The following is a 27,960-nucleotide window of genomic DNA, read 5'->3' on the forward strand; positions in this document are numbered from 1 at the left end:
AATGTTTGTTTACTTATTTTGAGAAAGAGACAGGCAGGTATGGGGAGCACAAATGGGAGAGGGGCAGAGAAAGTGAGAGAGAGAGAATCCTGAGAAGTCTCTGCACTGTCAGTGTGGAGCCTGACTCGGGCTCAAATTCATGGGCTATGAGTTCATGACCTAAGTCCAAATCAAGAGTTGGACACTTAACCAAACGAACCACTCAGGTATTTTTCTTAATACATACTATTTCAGATGCTGTTTAGAAAGCATCTTGTTAAGGCTAAGAGTATGAACTTCAGAGACAGTCCCTCTGGATTTGAATGCCAGCTGTGCCATTTGCTAACTGGGTGATCCGAATCGAGTTCATTTGTCTTCGGTCCTGGGTCTCCCCACCTGTAAAATGAGAATAATCATAGCACTTATATCTTCGAGCATGAATCAATACACATAAAATGTTTAGAATAGAGCTTGGCACATGATAACTATTTATGATTATTATTGTCATTATTCTTAGGTAGCATGAGGAAATAGAGCAATCTTTGATTCCAAGGAACTGGAAATCTATTATACTTTTTAAAAATGTTTATTTATTTATTTTGAGGGGGAGAGAGTGTGAGTGGGGAAGGGGCAGAGAGAGAGGGAGAGAGAGAATCATAAGCAGGCTCCACACTTAGCACAGAGCCTGATGTGGGGGTCAATCTCACGACCGTGAGATCAGGACCTGAACGCATATTGAGAGTCAGATGCTTAACAGACTGAGTCGCCCAGGCGCGCCTATTATCCTCTTTTTATGTAAGAAAAAAATTCTCTATTTGAAAAATCCCATTGGGGAAACAAACCATCTGAACATTTCTGAAGCAACCTATCATTATTAAACAAAAAAGTCTCAATACAAAATAAATTCGCAGTATTTAAGAGTATGTAAATTTGTGACAAGAATGTAGTAGACCAAGAAAGATTACTTCAGGAGACATGGGTTTTGAATTTGATCTCAAGTTATGATGGGTATAAACTGATGAGAGTGGCAGCCTGGCTGCTTAGAAGGACTTGATCAGAGAGACGCAGAAGTGGTGACAGACTGAAAATAATGGATGAGACAAGTCAGGACTGGTCAGGACCAGTCAGGAGATCTGGTGAAGCTGTAAGTTGTATACTTAGTATACTGCTCTGTGTCAGGGGTTGTGGAGAATACAGAGGGTAACTTAGCATTTAGCCAGGGCTCATTGGGCACAAAAGTGAGGGCCCTGGCAAGGAGGAGAGAGAATCAGGGTAACCATGAACCTGGATATTTCTGGGTTAGTGAAGCTCCCCTGTTGGGCAGAGCACCTTAAGGATGGGGATCATGACTTGTTCATCTCTGTGGCCCCAGGGCCCAGTCTGGGCATGCATGCATCTAGGTGTTCAGCAAATTATTGATGAAAAAGTTAAGGGGCAGCAGGGAAGAGGAAGAGAAAGAATATAAGGCTATATTCTTTTTATTTCTGACCAGTGATGTCACACTTAAGTTTCTCCTATGGCCACAATCAAATAGACTTAATCATAAGTGAGAAAATACCCCAAATCGCCAGCAAGACAATTAGAGAAGAAGACTGAGGGGACCCACCCCACAAGATGAAACATTTATTCAATAAGTCATTAATATGCCACTTAAAAAATTTTTTTAAGTTTATTTATTTTGAGAGAGACAGAGACAGTGTGAGCAGGGGAGGGGCAGAGACTGCGAGGGGGAGAGAGAGAGAGAGAGAGAAACCCAAGCAGGCTCCGATTATCATGCAGAGCCCAACGCAGGCCTTGAACTCACGAAACAGTGAGATCATGACCTGAACCGGAACTGAGAGTCACATGCCTAACCGACTGAGCCACCCAGGTGCCCCATTAATATGCCACTTTAAAATTAAAGTGGAGGGGCGCCTGGGTGGCTCAGTCGGTTAAGCATTTGACTTCAGCTCAGGTCATGATCAGGTTCATGAGTTCAAGCCCTGTGTCAGGCTCTGTGCTGACAGCTGGGAGCCTGGAGCCTGCTTTGGATTCTGTGTCTCCCTCGCTCTCTGTCTCTCTCTCTCTTTCACAAATAAATAAACATTAAAAAAAACTTTTTTAAAATTAAAGTGGAGATATCCTAGTTGAATAACTTACCCCTTTCAGTTTACTTTTATTTTTATAAAAGTAAAATTTTATTCTATTTACTTACTGCCAGCACCATTAAGGACCTTAAAATTTTATTCTATTTACTTATTGCCACCACCATTAAGAACCATAAAATTAAAAAAAAAATTTTTTTTAATGTTTTATTTATTTTTTGAGAGAGAGAGAGACAGAGTGTGAGTTGGGGAGGGGCAGAGAGAGAGAGAAGGAGACACAGAATCTGAAGCAGGTTCTAGGTTCTGAGCTGTCAGCACAGAGCCTGACTTGGGGATCGAACCCACAAGCTGTGAGATCATGACCTGAGCCGAAGTCAGACGCTTAACTGACTGAGCCACCGAAGCGCCCCAAGAACTATAAAATTTTTAAAGGGTGCCAGTGCCCCCAGATTGGAAATTCCGATTGCACTTTCAAAACGAAGCATTCATTAACATCCATGAAAAGTACCTGGGTTGCCCGCAAAGGGGGCCAAAGCCATCAGGATGATTTAGGAGGATTTGAGCATGAGGGGAAATAAGGCCACCACCCCCTGTCACACAGCTCTCAGGGATGCCTAGGAGGTGATTTTACTGAAAATACAGCCCATGTGTATGTGCAGCTCATTGCTGAAAGGACAGACGAAGAACTGGTAAGAGCAGTTGCCTGTAGGACAGGTGGGTGAGTGAGGCATCCAGGGAACCCAGCACGAGGGAGGCCTATTTCCACTGAAGACTTTTTTCAACTCATTTGTACTTTCTTTAACCATGTACTGCTTACCTTAAAAATAAAAACATCAGGGGGCGTCTGGGTGGCTCAGTCAGTTAAGTGGCCAATTTGGGTTTAAATTATGATGTCACAGGTTTGTGAGTTCCAGCTTTGCTGCTAGCCTGGAGCCTGCTTCAGATTCTGTGTCTCCCTCTCTCTCTCTCTGCCCCTCCCCCACTCACACTCTGTCTCTCTCAAAAATAAATAAACATTAAAAAAATTTTAAAAATATGAATAAAAACATCAGGAGGTAGAAATTTGCTGAGAAATTTTATTTCTACTCTCTGTAAAACAAAACAGAATTCATACAAAAATAGTAAAATGGGGCAGGGAATGAAACCATTTCTTGATAAAGGTTAAAGCAAATCACAGGAGATGCTTAGAATCTTGGAATATAGGGTGTATAAGGCAGCAAGGAGCTGACAGATGTTTGCAATAAAAATTGTATCATTTATACATTTTACCTAATTTCTGAATTGGACAAATGGACTCGTGGCAATCAAATGGTCATTCTTTGGACTTAAGAGTTTCTATCCACTGTCAAATGATATTTTGTGAATTTAGGGTCTTCAACAGTATTTTTAAAAGCTCCTCAGCAAAATAAAATTTAAGAAAGAGTAATTTAACAAAGATTCCTATCCATTTTTTTTTTCTTTTCAGACAGATGTAATTGTTAATTCTGTAAATCCACTGTATGGTCTTAAGTTCGGACCCGTGTCGACATCAATTCTACAACAAGCAGGAGAAGAAATAGAATTGGAATTTAACCAAAAAATTACTGAGATACCTCAAGAGTCTCAGTTGGTACTGATCACAAAAGGATTTAAATTGTCCTGTCAATATGTATACCATGTGTTATGGCATTTAAGATACCCCAAACTGACAACAGTAAGTGCAAAATAAGTTTGTCTTTACATAGTTCCATAGTCTGTGTAGTCTTTCTGGATTTCCATCATGTCATTACGTTTATTAAACGTTGTTAAGTGGGATAGTCCTCATTTTCTACCACCCTGAAATATGGAAAAGGTGTTGTCACAAGTTATCTTAAGAAGTTTAAGGGATGCCTGGGTGGCTCAGTTGGTTAAGCGTCCGACTTTGGCCCAGGTCATGATCTCACGGTTCATGGGTTCGGGCCCCACCTTGGGCTCTGTGCTGACAGCTCAGAGCCTGGAGCCTGCTTTGGATTCTGTGTCTCCTTCTCTCTCTGCCCCTCCCCTGCTCATGCTCTGTCTCTCTGTCTCAAAAATAAATAAACGTTAAAAAAATTAAAAGAAAAGAAGTTTAATTTAAAATATTACATAACCCGTGTCTAGATTGTAAGTGAGCAAAGAGACATGGAAAGAGCAGGGCTCCCTCAGTCTACACACCCACTCACCTCACCACACCATGACCCTGTCAGCCTTTTCATAAGAGGGCCTGGAATTCAGCTTCTCCATATTTCCCTCCATCTGTTAAATGCCAGAAGGATCTGGGATTTCCCTTCCAGCATTATTCCAGGTAAATCTATTACCTAAGGTATCTTCCCACCTATGCCTGTGGTAGAGAGAGATTGGCTTTCTGGCCAGCTCTTCACCTGAGGCACATACAATGTACACATTAAAGAGTAGGGGGATGGGGTGCCTGGGTGGCTCAATTGGTTGAGCATCCAACTCTTTTTTTTTTTTAATTAAAAAAATTTTTTTTTAACATTTATTCATTTTTGAGAGGCAGAGGGAGACAGAGTATGATCAGGGAATGGACAGAGAGAGAGGGAGATACAGAATCCGAAGCAGGCTCTAGGCTCTGAGCTGTCAGCACAGAGCCCAGTGCAGGGCTGGACTCACGAACTGCGAGATCATGATCTGAGCCCAAGTCCGATGCTCAACCGACTGAGCCACCCAGGCACCCCAGAGCATCCAACTCTTGATTTCAGCCCAGGTCATGATCTCATGGTTTGTAGGTTTGAACCCCACATTGGGCTCTGTGCTGATAGTGTGGAACCTACTTGGTATTCTTTCTCTCCATTTCTCTCTCTGCCCCTCCCCTGCTCTCTAAATAAATAAATAAATAAATAAATAAATAAATAAAATTTAAAGAGTAGGGGGTACCCCCTCAGATGTGGAGAAAGGCAAACAGTCCCCTTCTCTGACTTTATTTTGTCACCATTTCTGGTCCTTTGAGTAAGAGCCCTCTAAACCCAAACTGGTCCTCCAGTCACTCTCTACCCCTCAGTTTTCTGAGGCTCTTCCACAGACAACCTTCCTGTACTCGTATTCAGTCTGGATGTTGAAATGTTGATGGAAAATTTAAATGTGCCAAATATATTAGCACTTCTTGAGGAGAAATTACATAGGACATTAGGACATATCTTAAAGACCCTGGATAAAGCTGCTTGCTTATTTTACCCTCTGTCTCCTTTATTAAACTTCCAAGAGCTCTTTGTTTTGACCTGGAAGAGGCAGGTAAGTGGGGATAAACTGATGTTTGGGTCTCTGACCTGACCTGGGGAGATGGGCAAGGCTGCATTAACTGGGAGAAATCACAGTGCCCAAATGTCCTGAAGAGGATAAAACAGACCCTTAATTATTTCTCATCATCTAACCTCTCATCATCTCATCATCATCTAACCTTATGGCTGCAATGGGTTCCCCATGGAGTGGGGCCTTTCCTGCTCTCTGAGGAGGCATGGACATGATCCTGAGGGAGAGTGGGAGGTTGGCATTATAAAATATGGGGGAATCAAGGGGTAAGTGAAATTTTATTTTGACTCAAAGGCTGATCTGTTTTTCCTACAGACACTGGGAATGGCAGTGAATGAATGTTTGCAGAAATGCCTTGAATTAAATATCACTTCCATTTCCTTTCCTGCCCTTGGGACTGGAAGCATTGGTATATGGATGAATATAGCAGCTAAGATTATGTTTAATGAAGTTTTAAAGTTTGCCAAATGCCATTTGAAAAAACAATTAACCGTAAAGTTTGTGATCTTTCCAGAAGAACTGGAGGTCTATAATGTAAGTTAATATCTTAGAAACGTCTTGTAGTTCGTTCATTCATTCATTCATTCACTCAGTAACATCTGTTTAGTATCTCCTGTGAAGACATGAGCTAAGCACCTGTACAACACAGTGATATTCTAACTTGGTGAATTTAATTTTTGTAAATTGCCCATCTCTGACCTAGTAAAGAATGTCATTATAGAAGCCATCTTTTCACTACTACCTAACTTCCCTCTTTTCCTTTGTTGGCATTTATTCTTCCCTCTGCTCCTCAAAGGTAAGCAAGTTTCTAGTTTTAGTATGAGGTCCTCTGCTCCTCTCTCTTCTCTCTCCCTACAAGAACACAAGTATTCTTACAACTTCTACCATGACTTCTGCAAAGTCCTGTCTTCTGAGTCACCTTCAGACCTGTACACCTAACCCTCTCTCATTTCCATTTGGTTATCTGATTGTCATCTTAAATCCAACGTATTTAAAACAAATTCTTTATCTTCTCTCCAATCAACTTCTTTGGGCAAGTTAATTTGCTTTTCTGTGCCTCAATTTCCTTATCTTTAAAGTGGGATAATAGGGGCAGCTGGCTGGCTTAGTTGGTAGAGCATGTGACTCTTGATCTTGGGGTCATGAGTTCGAGTCTGTAGAACTGGGCGTAGAGCTTATTTGAAAAAAAAAAAAGTAAAATAAAGTGGGAAGAATAACTACCCTCGTAGGGAGCTGTTGTGAGCATTAAATGAGCGTATACACATAAGACACTTAGAACGGTACTTGGCATACAGATAAGCCCTTCATGAAGGTCAGCTGTTGTTGTATCAGCTGTAAGGAGCTGTGACACACTGAATGCTGAACTGTATACTAAATTAAATGACTCATTTGCTATCTTTTTTCCCCAATTAGATTATAAATTCTTTCACGGCACAGATATATTTGGCAGCTTTTGCCATGTCCTTGGTACTGTCCCCAAATTCAATCTGTTGTTTCTTAAGTTCTATGTAGATGACCTCAGAGGGAAGTTGGTTGTGTTCTGATGCAAAAGGGAGGGATGTGTGTGTAGGAGAGTGTGTCCATGTGTCTGAGTGCAGAGATCTGTGTGTCCAGCTTCCTTTGTTTTCACTTCAGCTCAGCTTTTTGTTTTAGAGTGGACAGATTAAGCTGAGTTTCTAACCTGTGAAAAGTTCCCTGATATAGTCAGCATAATTAGTATATAGTGCTGTGCTGTTCTGCCTTTAAAGTACCGTCTCTGTGCTTTATTTTTGCTTAGCTGGCACTTTGAGAAGACACTGTCAGGATGTTAAGGAAGAATAAAAAAGGAAGTGAAATAAGATACAGAAACTTAAAATAGGTTTTCAAGACATATTTTTGATTCTGCCAATAGCAACATCCAAGTGCTAGTGCAACTTCCCAGGCGTGTGTCTGGGTTTTGGGTAGAAAGGGCCTTGCTCAGCTCTGGCAGGGAGAGTGGCTCCGAACACTAGTCCTCTGACTGCTCACTCTTCCACCTCCCAGCCTGTCTCCATGTGGGTGGTTGCCATTTTATCTCTCCCTACAAGAAAACGAACTTATTCTTATTCTAGCTTGCTCTTTCCTGGAACAAATGTAAATGTTCTTATTTCTTTTGCTGCCTGACTAGACACAGGGAGGTTTGTAGCATTTGCTGATATTCGTTGCCGACTTCAGGCTCTGAATGTGAGATCACTGAAGGTGGAGTTGAGAAGAAATGTTCAGTGAGCTCTTGTGAGCCAATGTCAGCCAGCTCTAGTATACCACTGTGTCTCATCCACAGCTGACCTGCAAGGTGACGGAGAGTTACCCAGCCAAGTAGCCTGCCTTCCAGACAAAATGAATCATCCTGTCTTTTAAATGAAATTCCCCCTAAAAGCAGAGCACTATCAATGGGCCCAGATAAATGCCCCAACCATGTCCCTGAATTGCTCATTAAGTATCATAGCCCTACAAGGGGAATTAACTGCAGCTAGAAAAGAAGGTTCATTCTCTTCAATACACAAACAAGAACGTGCATGGCGGTTCAAATGAAGTAGAGAGGTCAACCACAATTTGAGGGCTCTCCTAAGGATTAATAATAGAAATAGCTGCCATTTATTGCATCAGTCAGGTATTATGCTAAGGAGAAGCTGTCTCATTTTATCCTCTCTTCAATCCTGTGATGAAGCCACAATTGTCACCCCCATTTTACAAACGGGAAAACATACAAAGAGGTTAATAGGCACACAGCTAGGCAAGTGGCAAACCAAGAATTCATCCTGGGTCTGTCTCACCTCAAAGCCTATATGTTCTTAACCACTAAACAAAAACACAGAGAGGGGCACCTGGGTGGCTCAGTTGGTTAAGCAACCAACTTCCGCTCAGGTCATCATCTCGCGGTTTGTGAGTTCGAGCCCTGCATCGGGCTGTGTGCTGACAGCTCAGAGCCTGGAGTCTACTTCAGATTCTGTGTCTCCCTCTCTCTCTGCCCCTCCCCTGATTGCACTCTGTCTTTTTCTCTCAGGAAATGAATAAACATTTAAAAAGTTAAAAAAAAAACCCAAAATAACGTGAGAGATGATACATCTTTCAGTTTTGTGACTCATGTGAGGAATATCTTACACAGTAATTTCTATTATACCCTGAACATTGATCATTCCTTCAGGTTTTCGTCAATATTATAACCATGTTGGAATATGACTTGTGTATACACATATGTATAAACCTCTAGCCTTCTGATAAGCACCTATTTTATTCCTAAGTAAGCCTTTCAATGAGGGGTATGTTTTCAGAAAGAGCAGAGAGCAACTTACACAGTTTCTTATAGGAGGCATTACTCTGCATTCCAGAGAATGGATTTGTCAGACATTTAGAGTTGACCTGACTCAAGAAGATCAACCAATACCAAACTTCCAATAAAGTGAGACTTACATTCACACACTTAAGAAATTTCCAATTCATGAATGACAGTGAGTAAATGACTCCCAAGCTGACTGAAATACTCGTATCTACCAGTATTTCATGATGATAAGGTTTACTGGATGGAACAGAGTATCTATAAAAGTCAATGGATCATCGTTCCTTTGGCTATTTAACAAATATGTATAGCATATCTACTTTGCGCCAGACACAATGTCTCAGAGTAAGGAATACCTTCTCTAGGGACATGCTGCTGACATCCTTCACGTTAGGTGCTATGGACAGTTGCTGCAGCCCTGAATCTGCCAGATTCCTGCTGTCTGGGTCCACTTTTCCAAACCACTTGCAGACCATCTGCTTGCTATTCATACTTTCTATGTTATTGACATTGACTTAGTAACAATTTTCTTTCACATTTAGTTCAAAAGCCTTGCCTAGTTGTTTCTAACCCTGTAAAACATCCTTACTTTTTTTTTTTAACTTTAGAGAGAGAGAGAGCAGGGGAGAGGGGCAAAGAGAGAAAGGGAGAGAAACTCAAGCAGGCTCCATGCTTAGTGCAGTTAGACGTGGGGCTTGATCCCAAGATCCTGGGATCATGACCTGAGCTGATATCGAGAGTCAGACGCTCAACCAACTGAGCCACCCAGGTGCCCCACATCCTGGTATTGAAAATGACTTCTAGAGAGAGATGTTTTCTATTCATTTTACATATGACAGATGTTATATTTATCAGCAGATAATGCTATCCCATTTGTTTTATTTCCAAGTCCTTGGACAGGGATGCAAAAGAAATACCCTGTCATGACCTCTCCAGGTACTAAATGTGGTACAACTGAGGGCTTTTTGCTCTGGATATAGCAGCTGCAAATACAATTGATGAAGAAAATGTCCTACAGATTAAGAAACTTCATTGTTAAAGTTCAGGTGCAAAGCCAAATCTAGTCTTTACCTCATTATTTACCATCTTTCCAATGAAGTAATTACTGCCAATTGAATCAACTTTAGATAAGGAAGACACTGGGTAGTGGCTCCAAACCCTTGCAGAAATTAGTTTTTAAAAAAGACACTCTGTTAAAGGATCTGTGTGGCAACACACACAATTTTTTGTCTATAGAATTATGTGATAATAATTACAACAATAGCTAACATACATTGAACGCTTACTGTGTGCCAGGTAGAGTTTTAAGCACTTTACAAGAATTGATCATCTATTCAGTCTACAGACGTGTGTGCATATACCTTTTTTAAATGAATTTATGTTTTGTTAATTATAAGAACATTTACCTATATTTCTCTTCTTGAGTGACACATCCACAGCTTTAGTTCAGTGTCTAACATGCAAGAAGCAGAGCATGAATGTTTGTGGAATGAATGATTATATTTTGCCTTGGAATACACATTCTTTTTTTTTATATATATACCAGATTTTGGGTTTTTTTCCAGTTTTTCTATTCTTGTTTCCCCAAGATATTCTAATAGATTGTGGTACTGCATAATTTGGGGCTGGAATTGCTATTCTCTAGCACTTACCAAAAGGCTGCTTTAGATTTGTGGCAGTGGGAATGGGGATTGACAGAGTGGATGAGGTCAGGTGTGGTATGTGCAGGTAGACGGAGGGATTTTGATGACAATGGCTGAAAGCCCCACTTATGACTCTCCTGTTTTTCTTCTTACAGGCTTTCAGTGCTGAAATGGCAAAGAGTAAGTCCAGGCTACGGGGTTTCAATAATTACAGTGGTGAGTACGAAATTTACAGCCTTAGAAGTAGACTCTACCCACCAGAAATTCATTCTCTTCTTTATCATCTGAACTAATGGAAGGGAGAAGAAGAAATAAGCCAAATATATTTCGCTATGCTCCTGCTTGGACACCAACCTGCTTTATATCTGATCATGATTCTATTTTTGCTCAGGCCAGTTTCATGATAGGAATAGAGAGAAGCTAAGCCACAGTGGGTAATCCACAGTGTGGGTAGTCCATTCATAAATAGCTGTCTATACTTTTTCCCTAAGAAAAAGTTCTGCCCTTCATAAGATGACGAAGCCAATTACTCTTTCTGCTCTGAATGGGGTTACATCTAAATGGAGATACTCATTAGTCATTCTAGAAAACACATCTAGGTAATACCAAATAGTAATAAATGGATTAAGCTGATGCTACCCAAACTTGGGTAATCACTGGGATCATAACAGAAACTTTAAACAAATAAACAGACAAACAAACAAAAATATGTATAGGCCCCAACTGTGTAGATTCTGATTCAGGAGCTCTGGGTCTGGGCCAAGCATGTATATTTTTCAATGGCCCCCTAGTCAATTTTGCTGCTGAACTAGGTTTGGGGATCACAGGACTAAACTAATCCTGGTTGGTGTTAGAGAAAGATTAACTTTGTCTCATAACTCCTTTTCTTTAGTGGAGTTTGAGTTGATGGAGTTAGAATTGCCTCCTGACAGCTAGGATGTATACTTCGGAAAGAGTACACATCTACAGTATTCTAGAAATAGTATTAATCTACAGTATTCTATAAATCTTAAAAACACTAGACATTCAACCAGCAATAGAAACTCTCAGGCTATTTCCCAGTAGGGTCACAATGGTTTGCTTACACCCTTTAACAGAAGAGTTTGCTTATGGATATGCTGTGGTCCAGCAGTGCTGGAGAGCTGTGGTCTGTGGCTGTGCCTCTTAGGAACCTGCTTATTTATCTGTAAAACGATAATGACAGACTTTTGTGAGGATAATTGGAGATCATGTATGAAAAATGTTCTGTAAATGCAAAGCATTAAATAAAGGCCATGGAATAATGAGCAAGAGGATGGACAAACAACCCAGGTGGCCCAGAGGAGGGAGAGATTCCTTCTGACCGGAAGGGATCAAGAATGACTTCTTGGACAGGTGGATCTAAGTTAGGCTTTGAGGATGGCAGATTTTCAATGGCAAGAGCTGGTGGGGTTGGGCACCCGAGGTGAAGAAAACCCACAGAAGCAAATAAATGCAGTGCATATATGAGGAACTTCACTGAATCTAGGAAAGGTAGCTAGGCGTCTTAGATGAGGATAATATGGAAAAGGAACATACAAATGTCTCTATGTTGTTAGCCTGAATAGTAGGGCCAGAGGTTACCCGTTATTTCAGTAATTTTTGAGGGCAACTATAAAAGAATTATGATAGCACAGGACAATAATTGACATTTAAAATGGGTTAATGGTGATGATCTCAGGTTAACAAGGAAAAGTTAAACAAGAAAGGCAGGGAAATGTGTTTTCATTAGAAATATTTAAGTAATTAAATAAATAATTTAGCTAATAAATAACTAATGTGTTTTGATGCTAGAAGAGTATCCCTTAGTGATCTGAACCAGTAGTTACCCAGAAGAACAATTCTTTTTTTTCTGGTAGTGATGAATAAATGAAATATCACCATGTATTGCTTCTATTTTCTCCTAAAAAGTAATATAAGCTCCCAGCAGAACAAGGGTTAAAAACAAACAGACAAGCTCTTATGCCTCCAATTTAAGAACTCTTGTCACTTCTGTAGTCTAAAACATTGGATTTTATTTTTATTCAAAGGAAGCCACCCTCCCTCTCTTACTTCTAGGTCTATCTTGGTACTATTTCATAGTTCCTGGTACCACCCAACTGTTATGTAAGGGTAAAAGAAGCTAATTACCGCTACTAACCTGGGATCACTCCTGGGGAGGCAGACTGCCCACACCTACTAGCTCCATGACCACCACTTACTAGTCCTATAACCATGGGCAAGTTACTTAATAACTCTGAATAAGTTTCCTCATTTGTGAGAGGGGGCTGTTAATAGCAGCCTCCCCTATCCTGTAGGGTTGTTAGGAGTGAACAAAATAATTTATGTGAAGCACTTAGAGCAATGCCTAGAACATGGTAAGTGCTCAATTTCCTTTTACCTTTCAAAATACGTTTTTGAGATTCTTCTGAATAGCTGAAGTTCACTCCTTTTTATTGCTATAATAATATTCCATTGTTGAAGAGCAATTGAGTCATTTCTAGTTTTTTGCTGTTACGAATGAGAATGTGAACTTTCTTGTACATATCTCCTGATACACACATGCAAGAATTTCTTTACAAGATATAATTATAGGAGTGGTTGTTCCAGTTTTATGTCCGTCATGAATATATACAGGAGCCCCTGCTCTATATCCTTCCACAAACTTGGTATTGTCAGGCTTACGAATTTTTGCCAACCTGGTGGGTAATTTTTCATATCCCTGATTACCAGTGAAGATGAGCATCTTTTCACACATATAGGGGCCCTTTGTGTTTCCTTTTTTGTGAAATCTTTTGCCTGGCTGGCTACTAGGTTCTTTCTTTTTCTTGATAATTTGAGAGAATTCTTTATGCATTCTAGATACTGCCTCACCTTTCAATTTCCTCTCAGTTAGTACATTGCCCCCTGAGTTTTTTTTTTTGTTTTTTTTTTTTCAGTTTGGGTTCAGGGTCACTCTACTCCATCTAAGAGATTCTTCTTCTTTATATATATCTTTGCTTGTTATGGAGGGGGGTTTTAGAGAGGGGTACACATGGGTACCCCCTTTATTCCACATGGGTTGGAATAAAGTTCCATTATCTTTTCTGCTGGGATATACCATGTCAAGCAATAGGAAGTGCTAAGCTCCAGATTCTGTGGAGGTGTAACATGTCCTTTTCCATACAGGTGATATATAAAGAGGAATCCCAGGTAGTAGAATTATGAGTAGTTCTTCCTTTCATTATACTTGGGTAACTTTCTAATTTTTCAAAAATAAATGTACTATTTTTACAATCAGAAATACTCATATTGTTCAAAAAGAATTTTCACTCTTTAAGTTCTATGGCTTTCAGAGATGTTTGATTTCAAACTCGGTAGTAGCAAGAGGTTAAGGAAACTCCCAGTCAGCAGGAAATAAAGGCTTACCTCATTTTATTGAGCTTCACAGATACTGCTTTTTTTTTTTTTTTTTTTTTTTTTTTTTTACAAATTGAAGATTTGTGGTAACCCTGCATCGGGCAAGTCAGTTGGTACCATTTTTCCAACAGCATTTGCTCACTTTGTGTCTCTATATGACATTTTGGTGATTCCCACAGTATTTCAAACTTTTTCACTATTATTATGTTTGTTATGGTCATCTGTGATCAGTGATTATGACTCACTGGAAGCTCAGATGATGGTTAGCATTTTTTAACAACAAAGTATTTTTTAATTAAGGTATTTACATTGGTTTATAGACACAATGCACACTTAATACACTAAAGTATAGTGTAAACATAACTTTTTTCTGCACTGGGAAACCAAAAAATTCATTCGACTCACTTTATTGCAGTATTCATTTTATTGCGGTGATATGGAATCCAAACTGCATGTATGTCTATAATAGTTGGTTAACATCCAGGGTGATATCAAGGTGAACTCACCTGTGAATTGACAAATGCAACAGAGCAGCAGCAAGACATGAGAAAGCCAACCCCTTACAGGCTCCACCGTTCTCAAGGAGACTGTAAACCACACATTTAGATTTCCTTTGTATCCAACACAGCTCTCAGAGCTAGGCACTTAATTGAAGTTGCTGCTGCTGGCAGTGGTCACGATATCCTCGGGGCAAATATTGGCATTGGTGTTTTGTTCTGCTCCGGTTTAAGGCCCACCTGCCTTCTGTGGTTGTTCATGATAGTCTTTTCAGTCCCCCAGTTGACCAGAGAGGAGAAAAGAGAAAATGGGCTCAAAAGTAAATCTCCTGCCATCAGCCTGATGGGACGCAACATGGAAAAGATGAAGGAGGCCCAAGCGTGGATCCGAAGGATACTGACCCTCCAGGACCACCACATCATTGAGAATTATCATATACTCTACCTTGGAAAAAGGGAACATGACATTTTGACTCAGCTTCAGAATAATTTAAGGGTCTCTATCTCAGAGATTATCAGTCTGGAAAAGGTAATTTTAGAGATTAAAGGAGCCCAGGCTAGCCTCATTGAGGCGGTTATGAACATTGAACATATGCTGTGTGAAGTTCAAGAGGAAATGGCAAGAAAAAAGGAGCTAGCCCTTTGGAGCTTGTCAGGTGAGTAACTTCCAATTGAGTTGAAAAGTCGGCTCTCCCAACTGTTCCTTCTTATGGGTGTGAGTGCACATGTATATATGTGGGTAAGATATAGCATGGGAGAGAAAACAAACCATGCTGGTTCTGTGTTAAGCCATAAACTTTTATAACTTTTTTGGCTCTCTTTCTACCAGCAAGGTTAATTAGAAAATCAACACACACACACACACACACACACACACACACACACACACACACGTATGTGAGTGATTGGATTTACTTATGATGAAATGGATTGCCTAAGAAGCAGTTAAATGCCTAGCAGTTAAAAGCCTAGGATAACATAAGCCCAGGCTCTGGGGAAAAAAGTACATCCTTAATTCTACAAATGGAATGTTCAAATTTAGACAGACACATTACACTTGATTAATTAATTTCTTTGAGTTCTATTGCATTTATGTATTTGTTGCTAGCAGCATTAGAAACCCTAAAATTACTTTGAGTTCTCTCACCAAAGTAAATTATTCATTCTTACTGTGAAGTACACTCAAGTATCTCCCATGCAGCGGGGCAAAATTCATCATGATGACTGGGAATTTGGGTTCGGAGATATCCTTTTAACATAGCCCTAGAGCTAAGAAATTATACCATTGAAAATGCCACCTTGAGAAACAGAGACTTATTTCATTTATTTATTTGATTAATGTATATTGTGTCTATGGTATGTGCCAAGCATTGTGCTGGGTGCTGGGGATACAGTGATAAGATGGACGTTGTTTCCACTCAAAATCCAAGTAAGGATACTGAGAAGCAAGCAGGTTAGTTATGAAAGAGGAGGGTGAAAGTGCTCTGGGAGCACCTCGGAGAGGCACTGTGATATTGCGATTTATAAGATATGTTTGGTCATTCAGATGACCAAAATATATGGTCATATACATTTGGTCTTCGTCAACATTTCTGGCTTACAACTCTCAAAGCCCTTGGATTTCCTAAGTGTTGAGAGTGATAAAGATGTCTTTTGTTATGTTAAAGAGGTGACTCTGGAAAGCCCCTAAGAACGGGACTGGTCACTAGGACACCAAACCCTGTGGTTGGAAGATTGGAACTTTCAGTGTTCCCCCACCCAACCTCCAGGGATGGGGCTAGAGGTTGAATCAGTTGCCATTGACCAATGATTTAATCAGCCACGACTATGTATGGACCTCAGTAAAAACCCAGAAGGACAGGTTCAGAGAACTTCCAGGTCAGCGAGCACGTGGAGAGTTTTAGTGCATATAAAAGTTGCATGTAGGGAGAGTGGCTAGCTAGGAGAGAGGATGGAAGCTCTGTACCCTGTCCCCATTCCTTCCTTGCCTTATGCATCTTTTCTGTCTGGCTATTCCTGAATAATATCCCTGTATAATAAACCAGTAATCTAGTACGTAAAATGTTCCTCTGAGTTCTGTGAGCTGCTCTAGCAAATTAATTGAACCTGAGGAGGAGATGTTTTGACCAGCTGGTCAAAAGTACAGGTAACAACCTGGACTTGCAAATAGTGCCTGAAATCCACAGAGAAGGTCATTGGAATCTCCAGTTTGTAGCTAGTCAGTCAGAAGCACAGGTGACAACCTGGCTTTTGACTGGTGTCTGAAGTATGTGTGCGTTGAAGAGCAGTCTTGTAGGACTGAACCCCTAACCTGTGGAATCTGATGCTATCTTTGGATAGACAATAGCAGAATTGCTTGGTTGTACATATGGGAAACCCTCCTACACACAGAGACTTTGAAATTGGTCTCAGGATACCAATTTAGGCACTTAACCCAGACTTGGGAGGTCAAGGGAAGGCTTCTCAGAGAAGGTGTCATAAATGGAGAATGAAGAATAAGTAGAGAGGTTCCTGGGTGTCTTAGTCAATTGAGTGTGCTACTCTTGATTTCGGCTCAGGCCAAGATCTCATGGTCGTGAGTTCAAGCCCTGCTTTGGGCTCTGCACTAGACGTGGAGTGTGCTTGAGATTTTTCTCTCTTCTGCCTCTGCCCCTTCTCTGCTTGCTGTCTCTCTCTCTCTTTCTCTAAAAAAAAAAAAAAAAAAAAAAAAAGAAGAAGAAGAATAAGTAGAAATTAGTAAGGTAAAGAAACTTTTCAAGCAATCAGACCATAGCAGGGTCTAGATTATGAAAGACTTTATAAATCACATGGAAGAGTTCAGAGTTTTTCTTGAACAAATGGGGAGCCTTGAAGGATTTTAAGCAAAGATAAGGTCAGACTTGTATTGTAGAAAGATCACTGTGATGTTGATGGGTTTGGTACAAAAATTCATATGTGAAATTTTAAGGGGCACCTTATTTTCACTTGTGTTTGTAAAAATAATTCAGGCAGTTGTGGTCAAAGTGAGTGGGAGTATACAATAAGTGTTTTATCCACATTCCCCAGAAAAACCAGTGTCAAAGAACATGCACAAAAATAATACACAAGGATAAGACCAAAGATTTTAATTTCTACTTAGTTTGAATTGTAGTGACTGTGGATATTTAAATTGACTCTGATACTTTCCAAGAGAACAAGAGGCAAAAAAAACACTGGCCTATAAAACTTGTGGCATTACTTTAAACTAACTGCATTCATAAGGTTGATCCACTCTCCCAGCAGTTGGCAATTTAGTCATGTGAGTCCCATGTTCTGGTGCAAGGTGGCATTTTTGATAGGTGATGACTAAGCATATTATCCCACAGCAGTGTTTCAGAGTTTCCTACAGACTCACCCTCTCTTAATCAGATTAAGACCTTCATTAACAAAATGGATACATTTTCAATGAGTTATTACTACAAGAAACATCAACTATCCGTCAGAACAATAAAATTTAAGTAATAGAAGTTAGGGATTTCCTCTTTTATGCTGCTTTTTAAATCTTTCCTGGTGAGTGCTTCTTCGGTGCCCAACCCAGGGCCAGGCATATAATAGGAGCTCAGTAAATGAGTTCCTGAACTCAAGTGAACTGAATTCTATTACTGTACTTTATTAAGGTCAGCTATTGCTCTTGAGATTTAATTTACAGTCTCTTCCTTAGAAATTTCCTGGGTTTGGAGTTTCTCTGCTATGAAATTTTGTCCTTCCTGCCTTCCAGATTTACAACTTGGCCCCTCTAGTGACTTTCTTAGGATTTATTATCTGCTTTTTTGTGGTTAAATTGAGACCACTCAATTAAATAATGTGCTGGGAATTTTGTCATTTTTGTATACTTGGGTTTACGTCAAACTGAAAATAAACTGAAAGAAGAGAAGTCTTTTTGATAGTGGTGGTGGGGTCCATTTGTCCACTGTGTATTTTGTCCAATAAGGAGTTGCTGGGCAATAACAGGTTGTCCCTTGAATTTAAAAAGGAAGGAAGGGGGGCGCCTGGGTGGCGCAGTCGGTTAAGCGTCCGACTTCAGCCAGGTCACGATCTCGCAGTCCGTGAGTTCGAGCCCTGCGTCAGGCTCTGGGCTGATGGCTCAGAGCCTGGAGCCTGTTTCCGATTCTGTGTCTCCCTCTCTCTCTGCCCCTCCCCCGTTCATGCTCTGTCTCTCTCTGTCCCAAAAATAAATAAAAAACGTTGAAAAAAAAGAAAAAAAAATATTAAAAAAAAAAAAAGGAAGGAAGGAAGGAAAGTTAAGGGAGAAGGAACAAAGGAAGAAAAAAAGGAAAAAAGGAAGGAAGGGAGGAAAGACAGGACACCATAGACTCTGAATCTCCAAATTTTGCTCTTTGTGGTTGGGTGGCATATGAGTGATACATGTACCAAATATTCTGCCTTGCCACTTACAGAAGGCACTGATGAAAGCCAGGTTTATACTCCTGGGTATGTACCTATTAGCTATGTGATATCGGGCAAGTCACTTAACTTCTCTGAGTTTCAATTTCCTTCGTTGTAAAAGTGTGTTAATTATAATTATTTCAGTGGTGGTGTTAAAATGCTCAAATGACGTTGAGATATGAAATCTTTTTGAGAATCTTGAAGTTTTATGTAAATGTCATACTGTTTTTCATCATTCCTTAATGTTTTGTTATGCCTGTATCTTTTTGTTGATGAGCATCCTGGCTAGAAATATAAACATTACCTATTGGCAACACAATTCTATATCATCATTACAACATTGATGGGGGAAGTATATACTAATGCTCTTTTTTCTCTCACCCCCTCAGCCTCATAATCCAAATCATGTGAGGACAAATTTATTAGCCCCCTCTCTTATCCTATGACTTCTCATTATATGATACTCTCCTTGCATGCCTAAACATGTAAGGCATACAGTGTAAACTGGCTAATCTATTCCTTTAAACATCTATAATTTGTTTCATTACATTTCTTTACAAACCTTTTTCATCTCACAGAGTATTGAGACCAAGTTCTGTGTTACTCGTTTTTAGGACAATGGACTGATTGGCAACCAAAAAACCAGGATGAAATGAAAAGGAATACATTTCTGAAATGCCTTAAGCTTTCAACTGAGGAAATTCAGAATCAGAAGAAACAGTTTGAAAGCTGTGGTTTGCAGGTTATAAAGGTATACTTAATTAAGGGAAGGGTTTGACCTGTCGTGGGTCTATAACCAAAAGAAGAATTCACCTGCTGATGACTCTAAGCCAGCTGCTCATTGACCTGGAACCCTGGGATTAAGACTGAAAGTGGGGCAGGGATGGGCACCAGGAGGTAGAAATGATGTCAGGATATACAGAAGCACCGATGAAGATTTGGGGGAAAGTTATCTGCCTATCTTGAAGCAAAGTGAAAGAAATGGAATAGCATATACCACACTGTATTATAATTGTTTACCTATTTTTACCTCTCATTAAACTGTGGGCTCTTAAGAAGGCCAAGAATGTGTATACACTGTTGACCAATTCGTTACCACTTCTTGGCATATAGTGAGTGCTCAGTGAATTTTTATTAAATGGATTTATCAAAGAAGGGACAGGGAGTTTTGAAGAGACAGAAGTCAAAGTAGGAGAGGGTTGGGGCTCGGAGAGACTCTTTAAAAACTTTATATAAAAAGTAAATTGCTTGCAAAGTAATATGCACGTAAGAACCATTATCTTTGAAGTGGAGTATCAGGCACTTGAAATATGGGTTCTCACCCTTTTTTTTCAGTTTTTTCTGTTTTTCATATCCTTGGGTCATAGGTGGAGGAAATTGACAATGTGTTTCTCATGGCTGTCTTCCAAAGAAAGAAGAAAATGGTGGAAGAAAGAACACATAGGGATCCTGTGAGCCACAGGTTGTTTCAGCAAGTTCCTTACCAGTTCTGTGAAGCAGTATGCAGAGTTGGCTTTCAAAGAATGTACTCGATGCCCTGTGGTAGGTATTAGCCCCTCATCACTGGGGGGCTCTATATGTGGGAACTGGTAAGCAGACATCAGCAGATGACTCACCACTAATAGTATTTGTTGCTGTGGTGAGGGGATCGCTTGTAAGTGGGATTTTGTGGTAAAGTAATTTGGAAAGGGTCATATTTTTTTATTTTTCCATCATATTTTTTATTGCTGATGGGTTTAATGTTGACAAAAGTGAACGGTGAGACTACAGTTCACTGTTTTTCTCTTTTCTGTGGTCATGTGTTTTATCTGCAGAGAGCACCCTGAAGCTTTTCTCTCTCTCTCTCTCTCTCTCTCTCTTTTTTTTTTTTTTTTGGCTTATTTCCACAAAATTATTATCAACATTACCAAACCTCATCCCTTAATCAAAAGAGCACTTTCCTGAACTTCATAAAGTTGCTCTTTTCTCTTCCATCCTCTTCATTTCCTGTAGGCTGCTAGTGAATGAATTAGATATCTGGCAGGGGAAGTAAATAACATCTTAAGATCCTTTTCAGCTATGGGGCTTCTATGTGTAGCTCTCATGTCTCTTTTCAGTTGTATTAAAATATTGCATATTTAACTGCTGTTTTATCCCCTTCAGATGTCTCCAAAGGAGCCTAAGAAGTTTAGTGATGATCGTGATGGATACCTAACGATGAGGCTTGATTTTGCCTGATCTATTGGCTATGTTCTTGATCTTTATCTTTCAAAATATATAGCATGATCCTTGCTGTGAAGCTAACTCCAACTCTTGATTTCTAGAAAGCAAAGGGTCTAGAAATCATCTCTTTGCCCCAGAGAGAACATAAGCAATACCTGGAGTAAAAATTGAACATGGAAAATTCCTGGGGGTAAAAACTCACAAGTGAATCCCCACCAAGAAGTCTTTGATTATAACTAGAAAAGTGATATTGGCAAAGTCTTAAAAATTCACAACATCCATTTGCTCCTAAACCCATTGTAACTGGCCTTCTCTGCACTCCCCCTCCCTACCCTTACCTAAACTATTCTAAGACCATCACTGTCCTATTTTTCAAATCCAGTAGTGCCTTCTTTTCAATCCTGTGGCAGACACTGCTAATTGCCTGCCTGACATCTGTACATGTCTTTTTCCCTAAAAGACACATACACCACCTCCCAAGGAAGACAGCCTCCAAATCTCATCTTGTCTCATCATCAGCTTCAAATCCAGAAAGTCCTCTCTTAAAGCTTAAAAGCAAAGTAATTGCCCTAACCCACTTGTTATATAATGAGAGGAGAAGGAGTAGGAAAATTGCAATAAAAACTCCAATTTCTAGGGGTGTCTGGGTGACCCAGTCAGTTAAGCATTAACTCTTGATTTCAGCTCAGGTCATGATCTCACTTCATGAGTTCGATCCCCGCATCAGGCTCTGCACTGACAGTGTGGAGCCTGCTTGGGATTCTCTCTCTCCTCTCTCTTTGCCTCTCTCTCTCTCTAACAAAATAAATAAACTTAAAAATAAAACCCCTCCCATTTCTAAATGGTAGAAGGAAAGTCACTGGTCCATACCACTAATCATACTGCTGGATAGGCATAGAGAGGATTCTCTATTCTGGGAGTGGTAAGACCCTTGTTTTCCACTCTGGGAAGAATCTTCCTTATGTGTTGCCACCCTTGGTCATTTCTAGGCCCTCTGCCTATCAGGGGTCCGTGGATTGCCTCAGGGACTAGAATGCTCTCAGGCTACTGTAGCCAGGCTTGCAGTTTCTTCAGCCATACAGTTCCTTTAAAACCTCAGCAGGTAGGAAACCTGTTTGCTTCTGGTCAAGTTTGTGTCTTTATAACCCAGCTAAAGGTCTTGTCTCCATCTAGTCTTTAAGCCTTAAGATTCTGGTCTTTTACCTACTGGCCTCTGTGCTCTGTCCATGTCCCTAGCTCTTAGCTTAACACCCACTGCCTGAGGCAGTTCAGATGATTAGAGTCATTATACCCATAATGTGACTGTACCAACATGTCTGTGGGGAGCATGCTTCACCAAAGGTGCTTGAGAAACACAGGAGATATTTTATTACCCCGAAATTGTTTTGCAACTCTTTTTTAAACCTAGTGGTTTTTTTTTTTGAACGTATATTCTGAGACAGAGAGAGAGAGCGAGCATGGGCAGAGGAAGGGGCAAAGAGAGAGGGAGAAAGAGAATCCCAAGCAGGCTCTGCATTGTTAGCACAGAGTCTGATGTGGGGCTTGATCTCACGAACCGTGAGGTCATGACCTGAGCCGAAATCAAGAGTGAGATGCTTAACTGACTAAGCCATCCAGGTGCCCCTAACCTAGTTTTCATTTGGACTACAAAGTCTTTTTTACCCTGCAGGGTTCCAAATTATGGGACTCTTGGTCAATTCAGATGGCTACCTATAGGCACAGGGGCTTCTATTAATGAAGTTGTATGTATATATTTTCTATATTGCCTTGTATTCCAGCCAGTTCATCTCTTGCTTGTAGGGCTTGGCTGAATGTAGCAAGAAGAAGAATACATGCTTGCGATTTTTTTTATTGGGTTCATTCATTCATTCCACAAGTGTTTCTTGAACACGTTCTATAAGCCAGGCCCTGTGTTAGGTGAGAGGAATACCACAGTAAACAGAACACACAGAGTTCCTACCCTTAAAATTTATAATCTAGTGAGTCCATCTGTTGCCCATTCTTTAAATGTTCGTGTTTTCTGGAGTTCAAAAGGAATCCTTCTCTTTTGTAACCCTACAGTGTCACCCTGGGTGATTGCACCCATTCCTATGGCTTCAAACTCCTACCTCTATGGATAACTTATGAATTTGTAACTCTGACCCCCTACCTCTCCCCTGACCTGCAGGTCCATATTTCTGTCTTTTGAACATTTCTGCCTAGATGTTCCAGAGCCACCTCAGACTGGACTCTTTTCTTGGCCATACTTTACCCTGAGAAATATGCTTCCCCCTGCCCCCCAGTACTCCCTAACCTGACTAATACCATCACCATCTATCTACTGGGTCTCCTAAGCTGGAAACTCTACCATCTTCCACTCCTTCCTTCCTCTCATTCTTACGTCCAGGCAGTCACACAGCCCTACTGGTTCTCTCTCGGTGACCTTTGCAGCCCAGTCTCACCTTTCTATTCCTACTGCCTTTGTTGTTCTTCCCCTGGGCCTGGGCAATCATCAGGTCCTTTCCTTGCCTCAAAACCAACCCTATCCAACCTATCCTTTACTCTGCTACCAGAATTATCATCCTAAAAAAGTACACGTGTTGCAGGGAGTATGGCCGGAGTTGCAAAAGATGAGCCTGCAAACATTAAGTGAAGGTCCTCATACTCGAGTCGGAATGAGGCTGGTCATTAGAAAAAGGATTGGAAGTGACTGGATAGGCAGTCTTTCATTTAACATGAGTGGTAATTTTTCAGGTAAAGGAGGGGGGTATACTTTATAGTAAGGAGGGGCAGTAGCCTCCAAGTTATCATTTGTGAGTGGCGGTAGAGGCCATTCTGGTGAAGTATCTTCCTCAGGCGCTATAGCCTTGATTTCTTCAGAAGAAGATTCATCCTCAAAACTCTCAGATGTAAAATCCGACTCATCTCCTTCTTCTTGATGAGTTTTTAATTTAGGTGAACTTATATTTTGTTCTGAGTCAGACTGTAAAGGCTATAAAGCCATCTCAATTAAAGAGCATAAAGACCAAACTTTTAAAGAAATGATATCTCCATTTTGATGAGCGTGCCTAAGTGTTTTCATAATCAATCTCCATTAAGATAAACACCATGCTATGAATTCTTTAGGTTTTTATTAATTTTTATTTATTTTTAAAGTTTATTTATTTATTTTGAGAGAGACAGAGAGAGCATGAGTGAGGGAGGGGTAGAGAGAGAGGGAAAAAGAGAAAATCCAAGCGGGCTCCACACTGCTAGCACAGAGCCTGATGCAGGGCTCAAACTCCTGAAACCATGAAATCATGACCTGAGCCAAAACAGAGAGTCGGATGCTTAACGGACTGAGCCACCCAGGCGCCCTGAATTCTTTAGGTTTTTAGATTTTGGTTCAAAAAACCCTTTTCTCTCTCATAAAACCTAACTTTCAAGACCACAGTCTCTGCTTTGATTAAAATTAATTACATAGGATATAATTATACACACACACACACACACACACACACACACACACACAAACTGACCTTATTCTAAGCTCTATCCTTTTTTCCCTGAGTAATAAGTAGGAAGAACTCAATGGGTGGAGGAATCAAGAGCAAGAAGAAACTCCCAGGAAATAAATCTCTGATTTTTATCTCAAAATATTTGCTCTCCACATAAAATTGTGTTTACATGTGGGGAGTTCCCTTTGTGAATTGTTGAGACCAGGGATCATGTCTTAGTCATTTTTTTAAGCCCTAGAGCTGCATTGTCCAAATGGTTGCCACTAGCCACATGTGGCTATGGTGCACTTAAAATGTGGTTAATCTGAATTGAGACATGCTCTAAGTGTAAATTAATTACACTTGATTTTATTTGTTTATTTTTAATTTTTTAATGGTTTTTTTTTATTTTTGAGTTGGGGGTGTGTAGGGGTAGAGAGAGAGGGAGACACAGAAAGAATATGAAGCAAGCTCCAGGCTCCAGGCTCTGAACTGTCAGCACAGAGCCTGATTTGGGGCTCGAACTCATGAACCATGAGATCAAGACCTGAGCCGAAGTCAGACGCTTAACCAACTGAGCCACCTAAGCACCCCAATATATACTGATTTTAAAGACCACTACCAAAGAAAAGAATATAAAATATCTCCTTAATAACTTTTATATTGATTACATGTTGAAATGATACCATACTGAATATAACAGATTAAATAAAAATAATTACATTAGTTTTACCTGTTTCTTTTTACCTTTTTATGTGGCTACTAGAAAATGTAATAGGACTAGAGAGAGTATACATGTTAGTACCCAAATAGGCAATATGATTCAACAGATCATAATGATCTTTTTTTTTTCTTTTATCAGACCCAAAATATGGAGTTGGTATATACTTCACCAAGAATCTGAAAAACCTAGCATACCAAGTCAAGAATACATCTTCCACAGATGAACTGATCTATGTGTTTGAAGCTGAAGTACTCACAGGCTCCTTCTGTCAGGGTCATCATTTAAATATTTTCCCCCCACCGTTGAGTCCTGGAGACATAGATAGCCATGACAGCGTGGTTGACAATGTCTCCAACCCTGAAACCTTTGTTATTTTTAGTGGCACACAGGCTATGCCTCGATATTTGTGGACTTGCACCCAGGATCATGTACAACCACAGAATGACTCAGCAGGACCAATGATGCTATCTTCACAGCAGCCTTGGGAAAGATTCTCAAGTGGTAGCTCTGTTGATTAACCTCTGTTGATTAACCTCCACATCATTTTGACAACTGGCATGTCCTTACTTTGGAGGAACTATCCAAATAATGACCATCAGTAAGTCAGAGTGGCTTGAATATGTCAAATGGGTTGTCCATGTGGACTGATTGTGTTATTCAAGGGACCCACCACATCCTCACATCTTAGTTCTTTCATCTTTGTCTTCATCTCTTGGTATTGAGGTGGATAGATCCCAACTAAAACACTCTCAGGACCATTCCCTCTCCTTCAAGTTGTCCTTTCACCTCTTTTACTATAGGTAACAGCAAAAATGTTTTACGTGTAATGAAGGGATTTTTCTAGCATACAATCCAAGCCTTTTTAGTTTCTAAAATGGATAGTGTAATAGCAGGATGCTTTTGGATTTTCCAGATAATCTTATATAGTGTTTTAGATATCAAAATAAATCATCTTTGTCTGAGTAACTGGCTTTGAAAAGTTATATGTAAAATGACATTATTCGAAGTGGAAGGACATCAAAAGGCTGATAATCTACTGATATCATATTTGGATTCAGCCATATCAAGCAATGCCATTCAAGCATCATGAGGCCAAATGATTAAGTCACTAAATATTTCTTGATCATCAGATGTGTTTCATTTTTCTGGATACTGGGGACATGATGCCAGACAAGGCAAATATCTTCAGGCAGCTGGCAGCCTGAATAATCAGAAATGCAGCTATATGATTGAGTATAATAAAAGAGGATTTACAGATTCTTTGGAAAAAATTAAGAGGGAGAGGAATAAATTAATCAGGGGTTGGGAGGAAGGCCTTCTAAAGAAAGTGAAACTCAAGATGAAACCTGAAGTATTTGTAAGAGGTAGGTGAAAGAGGGATGTAGCAAATCAGGAGCAGAGATGGAAGAATACTTTATGCAGAGAGAAAAGCTCTTATAAAGGCTGAATCCACTGTGACTTTGCCCAAATTTGACTTCAGAGTTCTGTAATGTAAAGGCCAGCTAATCTCACCATTTATCTCTTGCCTATTCTGAAATCTGTATTTCCCTATGCTTCCAAAATTTCCTCACCCTCATATCCTTACACAGAACACTTCTTCTTCCTCTTACTGTAACCAGCATTCTTCCTCTTTTTTTAAATCCCCTTCACCTATTTCACCAACCCCACCCACCTCCCCTCTGGTAACAATGTTTGTTCTCTGTAGTTAACAGTATATTTCTTGGTTTCTTTTTTTTTTTTTCTTTGTTTTGTTTCTTAAATTCCACATATCCGCGAAATCATATGGTATTTGTCTTTCTCTCCCTGGCTTATTTCACTTAGCGTTATATCCTCTAACTCCATTCATGTTGTTGTAAATGGCAAGATTTTATTATTTTGGGAGGGGATGAATAATATTCCATTGGGTATATCTATACCGTATCTCCTTTATTGATTCATCTATCAAGGGGCTGCTTTCATAATTTGGCTACTGTAAATAATGCTGCAATAAACATAGGGGTGCATATATCTTTTCAAATTAGTGTTTTTGTATTCTTTGGGAATAGTGGAATTACTGGATCATATTGTAATTCTATTTTTAATTTTTTGAGGAATCTCCATACTGTCTTCCACAGTGGCTGCACCAGTTTGCATTAGCACCAACAGGGCATGAGGGTAACTTTTTCCCCCACATACTTGCCAACATTTGTTGTTGTTGTTGTTGTTGTTGTTGTGTGTGTGTGTGTGTGTGTGTTTTAATTTTTAAAGAAGTTTTAAAATTCCAGTTAATTGTTTCTTGTGTTTTTTTATTTTAGCTACTCTAGCAGATGTGAGGTGATATCTCATTGTGGTTTTGATTTTCATTTCCCTGATGAGTGATGTTGAGCATCTTTTCATGTGTCTGTTGGCCATCTGAATGTCTTCTTTGGAGAAGTGTCTGTTCATGTCTTTTTCCCAGTTTTCAATTTGATTATTTGTTTTTTGGGTGTTGGTTTATATATTTTGGATACTGAGTCTTTATCAGGTATGTCATTTGCAAATATCTTTCCTCACTTTGTAGGTTGCCTTTTAGTCTTGTTACCTTTGCTGTGCAGAAGCTTTTTATTTTGTTTTCCCCCTAAACCATGTCTCCATACTATCTACCTTCCCTAATGTGGCCTTTTCTCTCCCTCTAGTTGTGTAGTTTGCTCTGTCAGTATTCAGGTAGATTTTATGGGATTCAGAATGATTTGATAGTTATCTAATTGTGCTCTAGGGATGAGAGGGGTGTAGGGCCCCCCTACTATGCCCCACCATCTTAGCTCCTTAGAAGCTTTATTTTGATATAGCCCAATAGTTTATTTTTGCTTTTATTTCCCTTGCCTGAGGAGCCATATCTAGAAAATGTTGCTATGGCTAATGCCAGAGAAAGTACTGCCTGTGCTCTTCTAGGATTTTTATGGTCTCAGGCCTCATATTCACATCCGTGATCCATTTTGAGTTTATTTTTGTGTATGGTGTAAGAAAGTGGTTTGGTTTTATTCTTTTGCACGTAGCTA

At 39.9% G+C, this 27,960-nt stretch overlaps 1 protein-coding gene across 1 annotated transcript in view; it reads left to right on the top strand.

Annotated features, from left to right (window-relative positions):
• Positions 1 to 26,960, top strand: part of PARP9 (poly(ADP-ribose) polymerase family member 9) — a 35,836-nt gene extending 8,876 nt beyond the window's left edge. Inside the window, 7 exon segments of the mRNA XM_058731187.1 lie at positions 3,529 to 3,756; positions 5,643 to 5,861; positions 10,421 to 10,481; positions 14,434 to 14,814; positions 19,177 to 19,313; positions 19,930 to 20,104; positions 25,082 to 26,960. Coding sequence (XP_058587170.1) covers positions 3,529 to 3,756; positions 5,643 to 5,861; positions 10,421 to 10,481; positions 14,434 to 14,814; positions 19,177 to 19,313; positions 19,930 to 20,104; positions 25,082 to 25,461 — 1,581 coding nt within the window. The 3' untranslated portion in view covers positions 25,462 to 26,960.
• Positions 26,961 to 27,960: the final 1,000 nt, after the last annotated feature.

This window comes from Neofelis nebulosa, chromosome 5 (genome assembly GCF_028018385.1).
Source record: "Neofelis nebulosa isolate mNeoNeb1 chromosome 5, mNeoNeb1.pri, whole genome shotgun sequence".
In the NCBI taxonomy this organism is placed as follows: domain Eukaryota; kingdom Metazoa; phylum Chordata; class Mammalia; order Carnivora; family Felidae; genus Neofelis; species Neofelis nebulosa.